Genomic DNA, 19,788 nt, shown 5'->3' on the forward strand with positions numbered 1-19,788 from the left:
ATACAAAATAAGCAGGGTTAGTAGGAATATACTTTTATCAGATTCATAAATGTTAGAGGCATTTTTCAGAGCATACACAGTGCTGAAACAGTCCAAGTAAAGAATCTTACAAAGGAGGTTTGACACTTAAAAGCAGCTTAATGCTGTTAAAATTAATAGAATAAATATGTAAGTTAGCAGCTCAACACCTCACTTTACAAGTCTTAGTGGATATTTTCAAGAGAGATGTCAGAGGTACATTTGCAAACGTGAGAAAAACTGGGATAGTGTTGAGATGGAGTTGATACACCTTTGCGTAAGCCTTGTAATATGGGGGTTCAGATTTTACACTGCTGAACAGCTAACATTTAATGTTAGTACTATGGTTGCCATCTGCACTGCTTTTGCATAAGTTTTTTTGACACTGAACATTCATCTGAGTCTAGAGAACTGCCACCCTTTGTACGCTATGCAAGTTAGTGAGTGCAACGTTGGTTTGTGTAACAGTTTTCCTACAAGAGAATACCTCAACTTGATATTATACAGCCTAATTTATAAACTGTGAACATTTGATCAATGAATGCGTTAATAACTTCACCCCATCACTGCAATGTAGTCATATATAGGATAAAGATGTCTTCTAGTTAGGATAAAGATGTCTTCTAGTTAAGAAGTTGTGCAATAGCACCAATGTTATGGACAGAATTTTTTTCCCCTCAAGAATGAGAACATATAGGCATGCACAAAATACTATATAAGCATATAATAAAATGCATCTCTTTGAGTATTGAAGTTTTAGCTTTGCTGATATTTTAGAGTTTCCAGGAAGTACTAGACCACTGATCAGGACTCCTTGTAATTATGGTGGTGCTAGCAGAGCTCCTGCACTTCCCTCATTTCCTCTGGAAGAGCTTGCCCAGCCCCATGCTTTTTGGAAGATTTGATCAGCGCTCTTAGGAGGTGAGACCAACCTGTTGGTCATTGAACTCTTGTTCATTTTCACTTCATTTCACACCATTTCATTTATCTGCTCCCTTAATTACCATATTTATGGGCCTATGTGTTCTTACCCAAAAGGCATTTAAACTTGACACTGTAATAGATTGTGCTGTGAAAGCTAAATAGCTATTGATTACTTATCCCTGCTAATTTGCGCTCTGCCACATCATTACCCATGTGATAATGTGTGTGACATTTGAGGAAGTAGTTTTCTTTAAAAATCGAATCTATCTTTTTAAGGATTCATAATATTGACAAATTGCTGATTTGACCAGTCACAAGAAAAATTGGATAATCAATTCTTAATGTCTTTTAATTGAAGTTGCTATGGTATAGAAAATGTTTTCAATATAGTTGGTTAAAATGGACATAGTTGTGTTAATTACAAAGCTTTATTTAGAAGACATTAAAAACTTGAGTTACTAGATTTTAATGACTCTTGCTAATTCAGAATTCTTTTAAGGTATCGGTTTAGATTTGATATCTCTTCAGGGTTAGATTGTAGCTTAAACAAAAAGATTCCTCTTTCAGCACTGCTGTGTACCCTTTGTATCGTTGTCCTGTTACAAAGGAGCCACAAATACAGCTGCCAGCTGGCTGAACTGGACAGTTGAAATTCATCTGGCATGGAGAAAAGCAGGTATGCTGGAACCAGTGAGTCCGACTCAACAGGATGCTTTGTGGACAGAAAGATCAGCGAGCTATTAGGACTGTGCCTTGGTACTGCGCTTGATTGCCTAACTCTTTTGTGTCTTAAGAGCAGAAATCATGGGGGTAGTTCCCTAAAACCGGAATGAGATCAAGTGTAAGACCAATTGTTGTAACTTGCTGAAACTGTAGTAGTAAGACTTGTTAATATAAACCAGTTTTGTTTTAAACACAAATCAACATTACGCATCTTTGAAGTTCTTACAGCTACACTTTTTTCTAAGCTTAGAGCTGCAAACAAATAATAATTGTTTACTTTTTTAGCATTCTTTTATGTTAGATGCATTGCTTATTTTTGTGATGGTAGAGAAACTTGTATTATCTGTTTCTCAGCACTTTATAAACCATTGTTTATTAATAACAAAGCTAAAGTAGTTCAGATTCCCACTTCCAACAGATGATCCCTTCTAAGGTATTTTACAGTAAACGTCACCAGTTGCTCTGTGACTGGGATGGGATACTTCATCCACCTCTTCCGAGATGTTGCACTCATCATGGGTGAAAAGGGACTCATTGTCACCACTGAATCACTGGGTGTTTCTACTTTGTTCCTTATTTTCCTTTTAATTCTTCATCATCAAAGTGAGATTTGTTTTTACTACAGACTTCCTTTCCTTTGACTGGACTGATCTCCTTTCAAAAATAATCCACCACCCGATAACAAATGTTATGTATACCTCATCCATCTCTGTCACATTGCGCCAGCGTAACAAGACACAAAGAAACAAATCTCCCTTTCAGAGGGGTTCAGCTGATGGCTTCACATCGTGCGCTGCTCAAATGCATGCACTAATTTTAATGTTCTTCCAGTTGAGAAAATACTGAGGAAGTATTGGCATATGGAGGCAGAAGCTGCATATCGGTGGTTCAAATAGGGCTGTTGCTTACAGGCTAGTATTTTAGGTTATTATCCTAGAAAGGATCATTGTGATCATCTAACTAAGCAGTTCATATCTGAGCTAAATCCGTGGAACTGCTCAGAGGTTCTTGGGTTGTTTTTTGTTTTGTTTTGTTTAAATGTCACATGCAAGCAAAATTAAACACAGCAAATTGAGACTTATGCGGTCTTCTCCAACTGAAGCCAAGGTAGCCCAGTGCAGAAAACTTTTGAAACTCAATTTGAAGACTTGTCATGATCCACTTGAGACAAGCTGTGGTCTTTAAAAGTGATGCACTATTTCAGCCACCTGAGTACTTTCAGCACTGAAGAGCAATGAAGAGTTATTGCAGCTTCATCTGTTGGGAGATGTTAGTCACTTACTGTAAAAACGGCTGAAGCAACACCTAAATGACTCTCGATCTGAGCCTCAGTAAGTTAAGAGTGGATTTGACCTTAACTCTGCATTGCCTTGTTTTTGTGACTTTAAAATGCCCTCAACATGATTTGAAGCTGAATATGGTGATGGGGTGGATGTGGTTTGGTGTGTAATACATTGGGAAGGAGACAGTAAAGTCCATGTATTCCATCACTGTGAGTATAAAAGATGCAGTCATGCTCCAGCCTCTTCCTTAGAAACTGATCCAAGTAAATGCTTCATGGGGTTGAAGTAGGAGCTCCTGAAAAATAAAGGGAATGTGTATATATATTTATTTTTTTTTTAATTAGACTGTAGTCATTCAGTCCATTTCTCATCGCTGTTGCACGTAATTGTAGCAGAGTTTCAGACATCAGCAACAAATTTTAATTTAAACTTTTTGCCAACTTTATATTTTCTTATGCAATTTACTTTTTAAAATTAAGAGCACATGTTTTCCTTCCAAATAACATGCAGTACATTTATTGGCATTTTAAATAGGCCAAAGTGAGTGAGCAACCTTCTTTTTTTCTTTCAAGTCTATTTTTTCCCTACAGGCAAATTGCTGTGGGCTTATGACCCACCCTTTTTATGACACTATTCCAGCACAGATATTCTTAGTTAGAATTCTAAGTTACTCCTTTGAAACAGAAATAGAAATCACCATCTCGGCTAGCAGTTTCTTCAGCTATGGGATTGTCATACATGCATACACAGACATACAAGTATGCCATATAAATTAATGTGAAATCTCTACCCTGTCACACAGCTTACGTATTTGTATTTTTGTTCCATTTGGGATACTCTGTAAGCTAGTGTTTTCCTTGGTTTTGTTTTTCTGTATGTGGATTAATAGTCATTTTACAAAATACTTTCTTTTTTGGGGAACGCCGCTATGGCATGGCCATCCTGTGGAATCAAAATGAACTTCTGCATGCTTTGCAAAAAAGATACAGATCTTTCTTTTACTCATACCTATACTTTCTTATACGCATACTGAAATAGAGACTATAACATTTTGATCCATAAAAGGCAGCAAATAGCAATAAACTTTGGACCTGTTATATACTGTGAAGTCTTTATTTCTTATGTTTAAGCCTTATGCTTAGCACGAGAATAATTTGCTGTGGTGGGGTGTTTAAGATGTGTATTTCTCACAGCAGCTCTTGTACTCATGTTACTGTTTGGACCATGCAAACAGTTTGGTAGGCATGGTTCACAAACAGATTTGAGCAGCCAGGAAAAGAATTTAAGAACCAATACTGAGAAAGAGGATTCAATTTTACAAAGAAACCAAGCAAGCATCATACCTTCAGATCTCAAGCATGAGAAGTGAGATTTTGTAATTGCATCTTTTGTTTTTCCACAGAATCATTAAGAAAAGACAGTTGCTCTTAAATTATATATTTAATGGATTTTTCACAACTGAGAATTATGTCACCTTGGTTTGTTTGGTTTTTTTCTAGTAGTACTAATTTGCCTACATTTAAGTGTAATAATAGTTTATTAAACCTGGCATGTGGAATAGCAGAATCTTAGTGATGGAGACTTTGGGATTCATTTCCTTTAGCAGTTTGAAGATATCTATGTCACACAAAGTTGTCTTATGCAGCAAGTTGTTCGGTTGTAAGCTGCTTCTGCCAGTGACTTTGTTTGTGGGAAAAAATAATCTGGCTGTGAGAACTAGACTTATTTTAAAGTAATTGACAAGAACTGTGTCTGTGATCCCCAATATAAGCTTTTTCCAGTCACTTTGGGGAGATTAGATGTTTCTTAACATCATCTTACTAGCAGTGAAGTTGCTCCAAAAGGACTCCTTTAATCATATTAGTTTCGCTGCCATCACCCTGTCTTCAGATTCTTTCTTCTTTCCTAATAGAACCAAATCTGCTTTTGCCATCTACTAGGTCCAACATTAATGCTCCTTTGCATATTAATTACTGTTACTTTACCTATAACATTCAGCCCACTGTCTTTTGGCTCCCCAGTTTTGAATCTGAAGGCTTGGAGCTGTTACTTTTTCCATGCGGCTGTAGAAAACACTATATTGTGCTATTTGATTTTTCTAATGGCTTTGTATAAGAATTATTGAATATAGAATGAAGTAAAGCAGAAAGGCGTAACAGTTGAGTCAGGAATTCATGCAGTCTCTATTTTGGCTTGTAATATGATTTATGAATGAATTTTCCCTCTATTATAAGAAGTTATCCATGGCTTCTTATCCTAAATATTTTATCAAACTTTTTAGGAAACTTCTGAGCAATGTAATGTCTTAGTTTCAGTTATACGGGGGAGGACCGAAAGTTTAAGAAAGTAGAAAGTTTTTTGTTTTAAAAAAGGAGGGGTGGGGGAATGGAAAGTGGTGGTGGAGGGGGAATGTGCTCTCAAAAAGAGATCTCGCAGATTACAAGATAATTGTTATTATTCCAAGCAGGACTTGCACTGGAACAGCTATTAAAAAACCCAAATGCTACATACGTCAGTTTAGAAATCAGACCGTGTCATCCTATAGAAATTGTAGCTGTTATCTTAATTGGCCTAGCATTTCTTTGGTTAAGTAAAAGCCAGTTAGGCTATCATTTTTTTATGATCTTGAGGTGAAATTATTTTCTGAAAGAATTATAAAAATATATTGTAGATTATAATTATATACTAAAATGTACTTTACATTTTTAGTCTGTATACAGATTTAATAAAAAACTAAACGTGTAGAGGAAAAGGTCAGGAACGGAAGGAAAGGATCTAGTGCAGATTACGCTATATGAAACACATGTTTGAGATAATTCTGATATAGATGAAGTATGTGGCCTGTGCTGTACTTCTGTATAAAAATGATGTGCTCATTCCATCTCTACACATACACACACAAAATTTTACCTTTAACATAGTAGGAAATAATGCCAAGGATTAATTAAGAAAGCATGGAAGTAAAAGTCAGTCCTGTGATAAGTTTCTGAGATGGTTAATATTATTTAATACGTGTTACAGCTGTGATAGTTGAAGGACACAGCTGAAGGTTTGAGGGGAGACAACATGTCTTTTATTACACCATACAGTTCAAACAGTTTGAAAAAAATAGGCAAACTTTCAAGCCTTGATTTTTCTCTCTCAGATCACAGTGTTTATAACAATCTGTCTTGGGGTATTAATGTACAAGGCAATATATCTGATAGTCATTCATTCCCCCACTTTGGTCAGAAATGAATGTTTCTTTTTCAACGATTTGTAGTACTGTGGTGCTCAGAGACTGCAAATAGGTGGTTTAGCTGAATAGACAGTATATTAAAAATGTCTAAAGAAGAGAAATAGTAGTTGGAGAGAGAGATCAGTTCAGAGCTCTAGAATGAGCAACTGTGTTCCAGGGCAATGGGATCATTAAATATACAGTAATTTTCATCAGATTTTCTTGTGAAACCTTTAATAAGCCTGAGCTGAGTCACCTACATCTGTTTGGTAGAACATCAGTTTCTCATCTCAATATTATCACATCCTCTATGAAAGAATTCCACAGAACCACAAAGTTTCTTGTGAAGCAGGGAGGAAAAAGGAGGAACTACTGTGTGAGGTTTTTTAGTGCAAATGCTAATTTTCAGAATTATATTTATGAATGAAAACTTACATGTGCTTGCGACATCACGCACTACAGTTAGCTGTAAGCACAACGGGTTACGTCCCAGGTACGATGCTCCTATATTTCATCTAAGAAGCCACAGAAGAAATGCAGTTAGAAAAGTAACTATATAAGACTTATATGCAAGTGTGAATCTAAAGTAATAAACGTATACTCTTACTACTCTGTATTCTGTACACTTGAGGAGTAACACAGCTTTACCACATATAACTTTCAGTCCTTACCCTTTCAAGTTCCCCCGCGGAAGGCAGGCGGTGAGCCGACTCCCTGCTGTTCTGCTGCCGCTCCATAGTCCCTCACTTCTGATGCCACTGCTGCCTCGCACAACATATTTTGCTCCTGAGGACTGAAGGATAATCTGTGATCACATAAAAGAGAGTTGTGGATTCTGAAGTCTGCGTCTTGCATTTTGAAGGTCGTGTGTCTTATCTATACTGTGTTTGCAGAGTCTTAAGGGTTCTCGGCGTCGGCCCGTGTCGTCCTCTCTCAGCATGCTCTGGTTCCCTCACCCGAAGGAGGACGTTCTTTGATATATTCCTGGTGCACGTTAGCACGTTATGACGAAATACAGTCTATAATCTGTAGCAGTGATTGATAAATGATTGGCGATACACTGATAGATCATTAGAAGGCAGCAGGTCATTTCTTCAGGAAAAAAAAAAGAGAAGGCATGGACATTGCACATAGTGATTACATGCCACAAACTGTATTTCTTCACCTAAGGGGGCATCCCCTCCAAAAAGGTAAATCTTGCTCCATCCGTGCTGTGGGCAGGGGGGAGCTGTATTCATCTGCACATAGGAAGAGAAGGGGACAAGCAATAAAAGAGGCCAAGAAAAGGGACAGAGAATCTTTTGAGTCTGCTACCTACGCCAGCTAACAGCCTGTCTGAGAAAATCAAGTGGGTTTTGATTTGTGTGTTTTTGTCGTGTGGTGGGTTTTGGTTTTGGTTTTGGTTTTGGGGGGGTTTTTTACTTTGTTTGTTCTTTATTTCAGGTTATCTGTGATATGGAGAACCAAATCCACGTGCTGAGGGAAGAGCTTATTCAGGTAAACGCTCAGCGGAAGCAGCAGCTGCTGGAGCTGAGCCATCAGTGGGAAGAGGAGAAGCAGAGGGCAGCTCGAGACCATGAGACAGCAGTGAATAAGCTGAAAGTGGAGGCTGAAAAAATGACATTAGACCTCAAAAAGATACATGTGGCAGAAACAGAGAAGGCCTTGGACAAGGTAAGAGGTTTGCATAGGGCTGCTTCTTGTGGCATGGCAAAAGGGGAGCAATCGCCCCAAAAAATCAGAGAGACAAAGTTTCACTGAGGTAAAATGTTTAGAGGTCACTTGAGTTGAAAAAACAGACGTATGCTGTAGATCTGACATCGGATGCCACAATCACGGCACGAGTATGGAAAGTTTTGTGGTTCTGTAATGAAAGACTTCTCTCTGAACACGCAGCGGCAGTGGTTGCTGCTGTAGCTGTTTTCCCGGAGAGCGGTGCCGGGACAGCCGCTTCCAGCCCTGGGCAGTGCGGAGCGGGGATGTCTGTGCGGTGCTCAGGAGCTGTCAGGGCTTTAAAAATCGAGAAGATTTCAAAGGCAAAGCCAGCCAAGGACTAGCCTACTCACTTCTTTGCTGGAATAGGTAGAGTAGAAAGGGCAGTTCCGTCTAACCAAGCTTTTTCTCCCTTAAAAAGAGGGAAAGTTCTCAAGGAGAAAAAAGTTCAGGCTAAAACTGCAAGGAAATTGGGTCTAGTTGCTAACAACGGCTGGTCTACTTTTGCCTGTGTGCATCGGGTGAGCAAGGACTCCGTGAAAGGCTTGAAAATAGAAATTAATGTTTCAGATACATCAAGGCTTCCCTCCCCATTCTGTTCAGTGGGGTCACTGACTGCACATCAGTGCTTGCTGAGCATCCCCTTGTACCGGTGTCTGGAATTCAAGTATTTCACCACATTAGGGATGATATGAGCTAAAACACGCGAGTTGTATTTCAAAAGCTAAACTAAAATACCCTACTTAACATTTATGGTTGATGCTGTGTATATGTAAGCAGATAGTTGTTGAAGTATCTTTTACATGCATTAATGTAATAAATCATACTTTTTATTGCAAAGTGATGTACAGTGGCACAAATTAACAATCTGCATAGACTGTTTGAACAGCCTTTGTGAAAGTGACATTTCATTTACCTGCGTCAGGTTCTTGGTCTGTAATTTTAAACAGCATTCGGAGGATTATGTTGGAAATCAGCCAGCCTGAAGCCATTAAAATGGCTGTGATCAACAATTCAGAATCTTTTCTGAATGTAAGGAAAGCTCCGCTTGGCATAATTATTTAAAGCCAAGGTCACAGAAAGTATTTAAACCTTTGAAATTCATCATTAAAGGATTAATTTTAACTCAGGAAGACATTGTCATTTTTGCTTAAAAATGGAATTTGAATCTCAATTCTTTTCTTTCTTTGATCTTTTTTTACATGTGTAGTATAGCAAAAGAAAAGTTAACTTCTTTACATCCTCAAATTAAAGTTACAAATAATCCTTCATAGGGCAATATCTTTAATAGTCTTGAATTGTCATTTCTGTCAGAAATACTATTTTTTTAATTTGTTGGATTTTTTCTATTTTTCAAAAAAAAAAAAAATTGCTAATTTTAAGCTATATTAGCTGCTATTGAAATTTTTGTTATTTAACCTACTTCCCTATTTTTTACCTCTAATCAGAAGAGCACATGTTGAGTAAAAGATAGGAGGGGGGAAATAGAAAGTATCTCTGTTGGGAAGTCTTTCACAGAGATGTGAAAATACCTTGCATTACCTTCAAATCTCCATTTACCATTCTGCTTCGTTTCTGTCTTCTAAATGTAGAGCTGTGGAAATGGGCCACAAAGTCCAAAAGTCAAAGTAGCTTAGAGGGCAAACTCCATTTAAAACTGGAAAGTTACAGTTTCAGCTAACTTAGTTCAAATCTTGATCCTATTAAGGTCCACAGAACTTCGATGAAGGAGATTTTATCCAAGGGGAGGGGAAAAAAAAGGCATCTTAATTGCAGCATGAGTCTTGAAACTTGTTTTTAAAGTCTTTTTATTTTCCTAGCAATTCTTGTTATCTTGAAATTTAGGACAATATGGGAGAAAAAAATGTCCTCTAAATTTACTTTTTCCTGCCAATTCTATAAAATTGCTTAAAAATCTGAGGGGAAGCTGAATTTCACTGTTTAGGCTTGAAACATCTGACTGTTGAGATTTTCTGAAGGCCAGTCCATTCCCAAGTGAAGGATCTCATTCCTCTGTAGTCTGTTTTGTGAGTAATACTGATTTCTGTGTGGATTGCTTTGTGTAATTGTGGACTATTGTTCACATGAACATGATGAAATACAAAAGAAATGGCTGTCAAGTGAAAAATTGAAGTAAAAATGGGCAGCAGGAGATATAGGATTCCTATGGTATTGCTCTCCCCATAACCCTGCTGCAGTGGGGATGGGAAGGAGGAGAGTGGGGGGCAGAGAGAGAAACAGTTTTCATTGCAAGCGCACTGGACATTTAAATATTTGATGGTATTTGGAGACAGCTTTTTTAATATTTAGGGACACACAATTTACTGAGGTCTTTAATTTTCTGTTGCTTAAAAATCTCAACTTAAAATATTACAATAAACAATGCATTATCTTTAATTTGATTCATTTTTGTTAGTGATTACAGCATACAATGCCAGAAAGTTTCTCGATAAACGTAGTACGGTAATGTTTTTGAACCTGTGATTCTAAAAGCAAGTATCTTTTGACAGTTATTGCATCTCCCAGTCACTAGGGAATGATGAGCGGGAAAATATTTAACAGGTTCCAAAAGACACTGTATAACCTGCACTATAGGAAAAATAAACATGGCATCTGTTGTTGTGGAAATAATAATAAAGGTGTATTGGGTTTGCGTGGCAAGGTTTAGGTAGCAGGGGCATTACAGGGGTGGCTGCTGTGAGAAGCTGCTAGAAGCTTCCCCCATGTCCGACAGAGCCAATGCCAGCCGGCTCCAAGAGGGACCCGCCACTGGCCAAGGCCGAGCCCAACAACAACGGTGGCAGCGCCTCTGGGATAACAGGTTTAAGAAGGGGGGGAGGGAAATCCCTGCATAACAGCAACTGCAGCTGGAGGGAGAAATGAGAATATGTGAGAGCAACAACCCCACAGACCCCCAGGTCAGTGCAGAAGGAGGAGGAGGAGATGCTCCAGGTGCCGGAGCAGAGATTCCCCTGAAGCCCGTGGGGAAGACCCTGGTGAGGCAGGCTGTCCCCCTGCAGCACATGGAGGTCCACGGGGGAGCAGATCTCCACCTGCAGCCCAGGGAGGACCCCACACTGGGGCAGGGGGATGCCCGAAGAAGGCTGTGACCCCATGGAGAGCCTGTCCTGGCGCAGGCTCCTGGCAGGACCTTCAGCCCTGTGGAGAGAGGAGCCCACGCTGGAGCAGGTTTTCTGGCAGGACTGGTGACCCTGCGGGGGACCCACGCTGGAGCAGGCTGTGCCTGAAGGACTGCAGCCCGGGGAAGGGACCCACGCTGGAGCACTTCATGAAGAACTGCAGCCCAGGGGAAGGACCCATGTTGGAGAAGTTCGTGGAGGACTGTCTCCCGTGGGAGGGACCCCACGCTGGAGCAGGAGATGAGTGAGGAGTCCTCCCCCTGAGGAGGAAGGAGCGGCAGAGAGAACGTGTGACGAACTGACCCCAACCCCCATTCCCCATCCCCCTGTGCTGCTGGGGGCAAGGAGGTGGAGAGAACTGGGAGTAAAGTTAAGCCCGGGAAGAAGGGAGGGGTGGGGAGAAGGTGTTTTAAGATTTGGTTTTATTTCTCATTACCCTACTCTGGTTTGATTGGTAAAAAATGAAACTAATTTCCCCATGTTGAGTCTGTTTTGCCTGTGACAGTAATTGCTGAGTGATCTCTCCCTGTCCTTATCTCGACCCACAAGCCTTTCATTCTATTTTCTCTCCCCTCTCCAGCAGAGGAGGGGAGCGATAGAGCAGCTTTGGTGGGCACCTGGCATCCAGCCAGGGTCGGCTCACCACAAAAGGGACAAGTCTGTAATTTTCTAGTGACCTTCCCTGTTGCAGGTCTTATTTTCAATTAACCACCACTTTCTTACAAAGCGAGCTATAGCTGACCTAAATATGCACATAACGAGTAGTGTTGAACCCGCTGTGGCCAAGCTGGGCACCTCTATGACTTCCCCGTGCCGAGAGCTGCCCCCTGAGCTGCGGGAGCTCTGGAGAAGGTGACGAGGGCTCTACCTGAACCGCAGTTGGAAGATTTCGGTGAGCCAGGTCCTTCTCACCAGCCTGGTCCATAGAAACAGAGTTGAGGTGATCCAGGAGCAGCTCGGCGTGTGCTGGGCTAACGCGACGCAGAGGTAGCTGTTCTTGCTGGGGCAGCGCAGCGGTTCATCCTCAGCCTTGCTTTTTGCTAGATGAGGTGCCACAGCCCGATCACACTTAATCACCTTATTGCTCACCTTTTAAGATGTAACGTGGTAGTTCTAACAGAACACAAACCCACCTTATCAGATAAGGATAACAAATTTTAATGTCCTTAAGGCCAGATAAGCCATGCTGGACATAAATCAGACAAAAATTCAAGATGATTGCATGGAGAATTTGAAACAGTACTTACCATGTTCTTAGGACTTCAGTACTTTCATAATATCTGTTATCTGCCTCTAACATAAAAATGACTTGAGAATATCTCCAATTTATTTCTTGTCTATTAGTTAAGGAATCTTAAATACCATTTCAGAAGAACACTTGTATTCAATCGTAATGATTTTTATTTACTTTTAAAGTAGAGATTTAATTTGCTTGCATTTCATTATAGTGATTATAGCATTTTCTGATGTGATGGTAATTTTTTTTATTTGAAGTCATACCTCATTATGATGAAATGAAACAAACTGTTTAAGAAATAAACATATTAAAGAATACATAGTACTGTAGTTAGGCTCCACTAATGACTAATTTCAGCAGAGAGACAGGTGTGTTATAGGTTGCATCAGCAGTACTTATGGCATGAACACTAATCAGCCAGGTGTAATGGACTGTACAAAGCTTAGGAACATTTTCAGGTTTGCCAGAAATTACTAAAAGCAAGAGACAAACTGCATTTCTAAGTGCGTGCAGATGTGAAGCTTGGCTAACACAACTGTTTGTAACATTCATCTGTGGTATTTTCTTGGCAAAGAAAATGAGCATGCAGAAAGCATGACCCGAGCAGATCAGTAGACATGCTAACAATGCTCCAAGGAAGCAACCTTAGAACGCTGAAAATACCTCATAAAAAAAGCTCTCTTTGAGCAACGCACATGACTAAATTGGAGTGGGAGAAAAAGAGTTTGGTTTTTTTTCCTCTCTACATAATTTTCAACATTTAGCTTTTTGTTGACTTATTTTCTATACTTAAATAGATATTTTGACTCATCCTGTTAAATCTTTATGCAGGTTCCAGGAACATCTAATTCTTTTTTAGTGCTGCTTTTCTTGTGGAGAAGTAATTTACATTTTTGTGTATTGACTGTACTGAACGCACAAGAGATTTGATTACAGGATGAAGATGTAGTAAAAAGGAAAAAAAAAAAAAGAGAGAGTCAAACACTTTAGTTTCTGGACCGCAATTCTTCTGATTTCAGTACAGTTATGAAATGGTTCACTCTGGAGAGGTGGGGCTCCAAGATGCCATGCAACCTGGCCAGAGTCATGCAAATCGTGCTTCTAGACTTTAATGATGTAGCAGTTAGTTGTACTCTGAGATTTCTGTTATTCTAAATAAGATTTGACATTTACAATGTTTTCTAGTATATATCTGTTACAATCTCTCCACCTACGTCTGGTGAGAAGCCCACATAAAACTGAAATGCCTGGGGAATTCAAAGTTAAGGTCATTGTGTAAGTGACCACTTCTCTAATTAAGAATAACTATTCTATATAGTAGTTATGCTGTAATATAATGTTTTTGTGACAGGACCTTTTTCAAAAATCTGTAGACAGTGTCCTATAATTGGATGCTTCATTTTTTCACAACTTCTACTTGCATACAGTTTGCAAATAAGGGACTGATAATGTGCCCTAGAGAGCATTTTGGTCCTTCCTTTAGCGTCAAGCTTTGTGATGCTGGATTAATTAACTAGCAAATACAGCCCTAGGTTGCAGTCCAGCTGGACATACTCATTGGGCGTATTTTCACACTGCATATGTAGGAATATCTTTAATTCACAATATCTGTTCTGGCACTATTGTCAGTACTCATACAGAGGATGTCATACTGTTCAGCACTGGCAAAGAAATAGAAGATGAAGGGAAAGAATATGACATTTTCAGAGATTAAAGAGATACTCTATTGAAAGTATTGAGATTCCCCTACACAGTTAAGTTGCTTCTGCTCATAAAGAATAAGCATTGCATGCATTAGCTTACGTTGTTGAATACCGTCTCTCTAGCTGTATTTCTTTGCCAACTCTACATTTCATTAACTACCAAAAATGGTTCCATCGTTGTATCTAAGACCTTCTGGCAACTGGACTATCTCTGTAGCAATTCTGTAGGTTCCTGCTTAGACTTCTTAGCATAATGGAGTCTTTGATCTGAGTGACACCTTTCACTTGATTAACTTGAACACTAATAGCCATACTATAGCTAGCTTCATTTCTGTGAGCATCCAGATGAACTATTTTCACACTCGTTGCAGCGATGCCTTGGTTATTTACATGGGGTCAAATATGTCAACCATAAAATGTGGACATGTATTCTTCCCGAGTATAATGATATCATTAAACTGGTATCTAATTATAATGTAGATGTATGTTTTTCTCCTTGCTGAATGCATTCAAGTTCTCCACCAGTTGTTGTATATGTGCCATTTTTTAGACTAAAATTTTTAAGCGTTTGTTTGAAACCATTACATAGATTCTTTTGCTTAGGCCTTAGCTATGAATAATCTAAGGAGCCTCTAATTCTTACCAAGAAGAGTTGGATGTTTCCCAAGTCTTTTAATTTTTTTCATTATAATCCAAGAACTATTGTCTATGATACTATCTCTCTGTTCCAGAGTAGTAATATTTCTGTTGGGTTTGTGATGTAGAGCCTGTGTACATTTACTTACATTTGGTTCTTGAACATTTCTGACACAGTGATTCACCAACTAATATTAATAAAAATGAGCATAGTACTTTGGCTTTGTTGGAGAAAATCTGCCAAAAGCCTAGAAGATCAAGAAAAAAGAAATGTACTTCAAAAAGAGAAAAGATTTGCGTAGCAAAGTTAGTCTATGTTACCACAAGAAGTGCAGGTTATTTAATCTGTCTTTTTATAGTACCCTTACAGCAAATCTTACAATAAAATTTTGCTCACAGATGAGGGGAGAAAATGGATTTCCTTTCTAGTGTGTCCCCTTTTGCACTGCTTCTCCTTATTCCTCCACAGAAAAAGAAGGAAAGATGAGAGTGGACCAAGAACATGGTTACAGGAATTGCATCATCCCTTTGGAGAGCCATTTGGAAGAGTCTTCAATCAACAGAGCCAAACATGAAGAAAAATATGGTAGAATAATCTCAGGGATATTTCACTAAAATGAGACTGAACAGAATTTATGGCGCTCTCCCTACTGGAGATATTTCAAAGCAATAGTCTCAGTTATTGACAGAGAGTTACTGTGCTTTTACCTCCTTTAAAAAAAAAAAAAACAAAAAACAAAAACCAAAGGCAAACAACTCCGAAGAAACAAACCAGAAAACAACAGGGAAGATTTCTGCTCGTCAATTGTATTTATAAATCTGGTTCCAGAGGTAACCAAGAATAGTTGGTATAATGTCACTGTGGAAAAAAATATGCATCCATGAGCATTAGGCTTACTTTTTAACATCTTCATTAATATTTGGAGAGATCAAGCACCACATTATTTGCGTTCACAAATAACGCCATAGGGTTAAAAATGAAAATGACTGATGCAATACTGTTAAGAAATGAGAACCAGACAAGAATAAGCATACTTGAGCTAAATGATAAATTATGACAAAATACAGAATTAAAAAGATAGCTTTCAACAGGGCAAGGACTGATATAATCAAAACTAGAGCTCTATCATACGGCCTGTCTTTCAGCGCACTTTGTTCATTCCCTGTAATGTTAATTATACTTGGTTAGTTGTTTGAGAAGTTTGGGTGGGTTTTGAGGGGTTTGGGTTTTTTTCAACCAACCGGTATTAATCTAAGGTGTCTAAGAAGTATTCGCGTGTGGGGTTTTTTTTGTCTTCTCTGTCTCTCAGTCACAAGTCTGTGTCCAAACACCACTTCTAGTTCTGCCACACCAGGGCACTCTCTGCTTTTTCTCAATTCTATAACTTCCAAGTTGTAGCCTTTGGTGTATGTTCATAAGACCAAGACTCACAAAATGATGAAGATGGTGGATAAGGTGAATGCTGAATTGTTATTTACCACCCAAGAACTTGGGCGTAGTTGCGGGAAACTAATAAGAAATTAATTTAAAACTGGTGAAAGAAGGTACTTCTCTAAACAACAGATAGCGAGCTGCTTGACTTGATTTTCATGGAGGTTGTGAAGGCAGATGTTATCAGCAGGTTCAAAAAAGTATTAAACAGTTTTAGAAGCAGCATGTTCATAACCAGTCACTAATGGGAATAAGCAGGGATTTAACTTCTAATATCCCCGACATGGGTGCCGGGGGAGTAGAAGGGGCCAGGTTTGTGCAATCTCTGCGAGCAGCACCTGGAGAGGACAGCGGGCGCGGGGGCCCCTCGCCCTGCCGCTGGAGGACATGCCTGATGTTTGTAGTACAACTGGTGTCTCAATCTTAACTTTCCTGGTTACGAAGTGCAGGAGGCTTTTCCAGTGGCAGAATGACTGTTCTAATTATTTTTTCAATAGTTTCCTGAGCCTTTCTCCACTATCTAAACAAACTGTAACACACCAACTTTATCTTGTAATACACAATTGCTTATTATTTTAACTTTATTTGATATTTTTTCAAGCCCAATTGAATCATTACCTCATTCTCTCCTTATTTTTTTCCGTAATACTATGTGTCTTGGAGAAGGCTGATTGCATGTAGGTTACAGTTTTCTCTAATTTACCAATTTTACTTATTTTTACATCCCAGGGTTCATTATAAACATGAGGAAAAACAGAAAAAAGTTGGCTATTTTCCAGTATGGTAGCCAATTGTAATTTGAGATTACTTTTTCTTTTCTTTTTCTTTTTCTTTTCTTTTTTTTTTTTTTTTAACAACTCAGCCAATTCATTCTTAGATTCTTTCAGAATTATTGAATGAATACCATCTGGTCTGGGTGCCTAGCCAGGGGTGAGAGGACAGATCCTACAACCAATGGATCCGGTACTGGCAGCGATCGCTACTGATTTCTTTGGGGCTTGTTCATGGTTTTGTTTATACAAACAGCAGTAACTGGTGTTTGTTACCTGGAATTAGTAAGTACTAAGTGGAAATTTCTCCTGCATCCCATGGCACGAGCTCCACGTTCTTACTTTTCTTGAAAGTTTCTGGGGTAATGCATCCCTCACCCAAAGACTTTCTCAACTCCCCCAAACCGAGAGTCAGCACAAGCCAAAGCAAAAGCTGCCCTATGGAACGTGTCCATCCCATCCCCGCTTAGGTCAGTATTTGGAGATCTGAATTTTTTTTACTATAGCTTTATTTAGAAATAATGCTCAGTTATCAAGACCAAACTAATATAAAACATCCTTATTGCGTATTTAAATTCTGGCACAATTTGAAGACATTGTTTACACTTATTTGCTCTTTCTTTACATCTTTATAATAGAGAAAAGCTGCAGGTGGCTTTTTTTTTCTTCTTTTTGGAGGGGAAGGAGCGTCTGGGAAATAGGGAAAGGGTAAAATGTTATTAGTCCTTCAGAGTCTTTAATGTGAAGAAACAAGTGTGTTCCAAAATGACTTGCTTACAGCTGCAGAACGTATCGTGGAGTAAAACCCACCTTCATTAAATGGGTGAGAAAGAATTCTAATTGTTTTGAAGTTCTTATGATCAGTCTGCATATGCTTCATTGTAATGTGATACTAAAGTGCCTCAATTATGATTTGTATATTTTGGTGCCAGAAGGTTTTTTTTCTTATGCTAAATTATTAAGTTCTGTCAGCTGCTGGGCTGTCATATAGAGATACAGTAAATCACATTATATTTTGTCATGGATTACACAGAGCAATAAATTTGGGAACAGAGATCAAAGTAGTTTCACAATCACATCTGAGTGTAGGAGGGGTGTTTAACTTGTAGAAAATCTGATTTAGGTGAAACTGTTGCAGTTCTTGTGTGAATTTGAAATGAATTTGAGTGTTTGCTTGAAAATGAATAAGGTACAAATCCCCAAAAGAGTTCTCCTGTATTTAGTTCAGAGGAGTTAATCCTGACCTACAGCTGCAGGATGGAGAACGGATAAATAATTAAACATTGGGAATGTTAAGAGTCTCGCAATGTCTTATTTATGTTTTTAATTGCTTTCATGATTGAGCAATATATTCCATTCTCTTTTTAATTGGGACTTTGCTGGACTTGCGCGTAGTTAGTCATCGGTACAGTAATGCTTTCTGGCTCCGTGAAGTTGTCGTTCTTTTGGGGAAGCTTTGTTGTATTTAAAACTACAAAAAGTAATCCAGCATAATCTTGCTAAGGAACACTGATTGCTTCAGACCATAGATTTGTTAGGGGATTTTGTCGTATTTTCAGTGTTTGTCTTTCCAACTGTAGAAGCTTAACTTTTGCTGGGCTCTCATCTAATGATGTAACAGTAATGCCGAGTTAACTTAGTAATACCGAGTCCGTCTCTTTGTTTCCCGTTTTCCTTCTATTTAATAAAAAAGGATCTATCTCAAAATGATACATACGTAGGATTTTTTTTCTAGTCATTATCTTCTTAACACTTGCTTGTTATTGCCACAAAATTCAACTTAAAACAGCAGTGGAGAATCTAAAAAATAAACATTGCATTCTTATCCCTTTACAGTCCTTTCAGGAGCCTTAGAGTCGCTCCTTGGCAAAAATCAAGGCATGTAAACATAGCTGATATATAATGATAAAGTGCATGGGTCTCAGAAATCTCCGATTTCTGAAAGAATCGTGTATTGTAAAGCTCAAATTAAGTAGTCTTTAACTGAGTCAAATCATGGATCAGTGTCACATCTTGGTACCGTTGCCTTCTATTTGTGGAGGAAACTTTAGCTTTGACTTGCATCTTCAAAGATGTTTAGCAGCCTATCCCTTCGTGATTTTACTGGGTGTCAGCTGTTTGGGTACCAAAACCATCTGGGGCTGAGTGATACAAGCTATTCTGTAAACTACTTTATATTAGAGTGGGAGAGAGAGACAGAGTGCACATGAGCAAGTGAGGTGCCTGTGTAGCAGAGGTGCCCTGTATTTCTGATGAATAATGGCAGCTTGTAAAAGCTCAAATCATTCCCGTTGGGTGCATGTTTTATTTGTTAAGGCTCTCAAAAAGAAAATGCCACCGCTTTTTGATAGGATGTCTTAAACCCACTTTAAATAACCATCTTAATTTAGTTGGACAGAGCAGAAGAAAAGCAGGAAATATTAAAAATCATAATCCAGGAATGTATTTGTGCTGTACCAGATTTAGGCATGTCGCTGCGGGAAGACTATGCTTCAGTACCCTAATGTGGAGGGTGTTGCAGTCTCAACATCTAGGTTTACTCGGTTCATCTTATTTGAGTGTCAAGCAAAAAAAGGAATCGTGCCATAACGTAAAAGCCACCTGCCTCCGAACTATTTTGGCAAAATGTCACAGTACATCTTCAGATTAAACTGTAATTTGCTGTCTGTCCTTTAAATGCCTGCTGCGTGCATCAGTACTGTCTTGTTTAAAGTAGAGTTAAGGTATTGAACAATTTCATGTGGCAAAGCTAGACTATTAATCTGCTGTTAAAAACTTGTGTTGTATACAACGCTTGCATTTTAGGCCAAGTCATGCAGTTGGTTTTAAATAAGGTGCCTGGCTCACTGCAATATTGAAGCGAAATCAGTATTAGTGATGCTGGGAAATAGGTGCTCAGTAAATCCATTTAGATGAAGCTAGTAATTGTGTACTAGTGTCAGGATGGCGTAACTTTGACATCAGTCACCATGCAGTTGGAGTCTCACAGAAG

At 38.8% G+C, this 19,788-nt stretch overlaps 1 protein-coding gene across 1 annotated transcript in view; it reads left to right on the forward strand.

Annotated features, from left to right (window-relative positions):
• CEP112 (centrosomal protein 112) overlaps positions 1 to 19,788 on the forward strand; it is a 175,211-nt gene that overhangs the window by 103,026 nt on the left and 52,397 nt on the right. The window contains exon 21 of the mRNA XM_049812666.1: positions 7,609 to 7,839. Coding sequence (XP_049668623.1) covers positions 7,609 to 7,839 — 231 coding nt within the window. The remainder of the gene's footprint in view (positions 1 to 7,608; positions 7,840 to 19,788) is intronic.

Source organism: Accipiter gentilis, chromosome 10, assembly GCF_929443795.1.
Source record: "Accipiter gentilis chromosome 10, bAccGen1.1, whole genome shotgun sequence".
NCBI classification, from domain to species: domain Eukaryota; kingdom Metazoa; phylum Chordata; class Aves; order Accipitriformes; family Accipitridae; genus Astur; species Astur gentilis.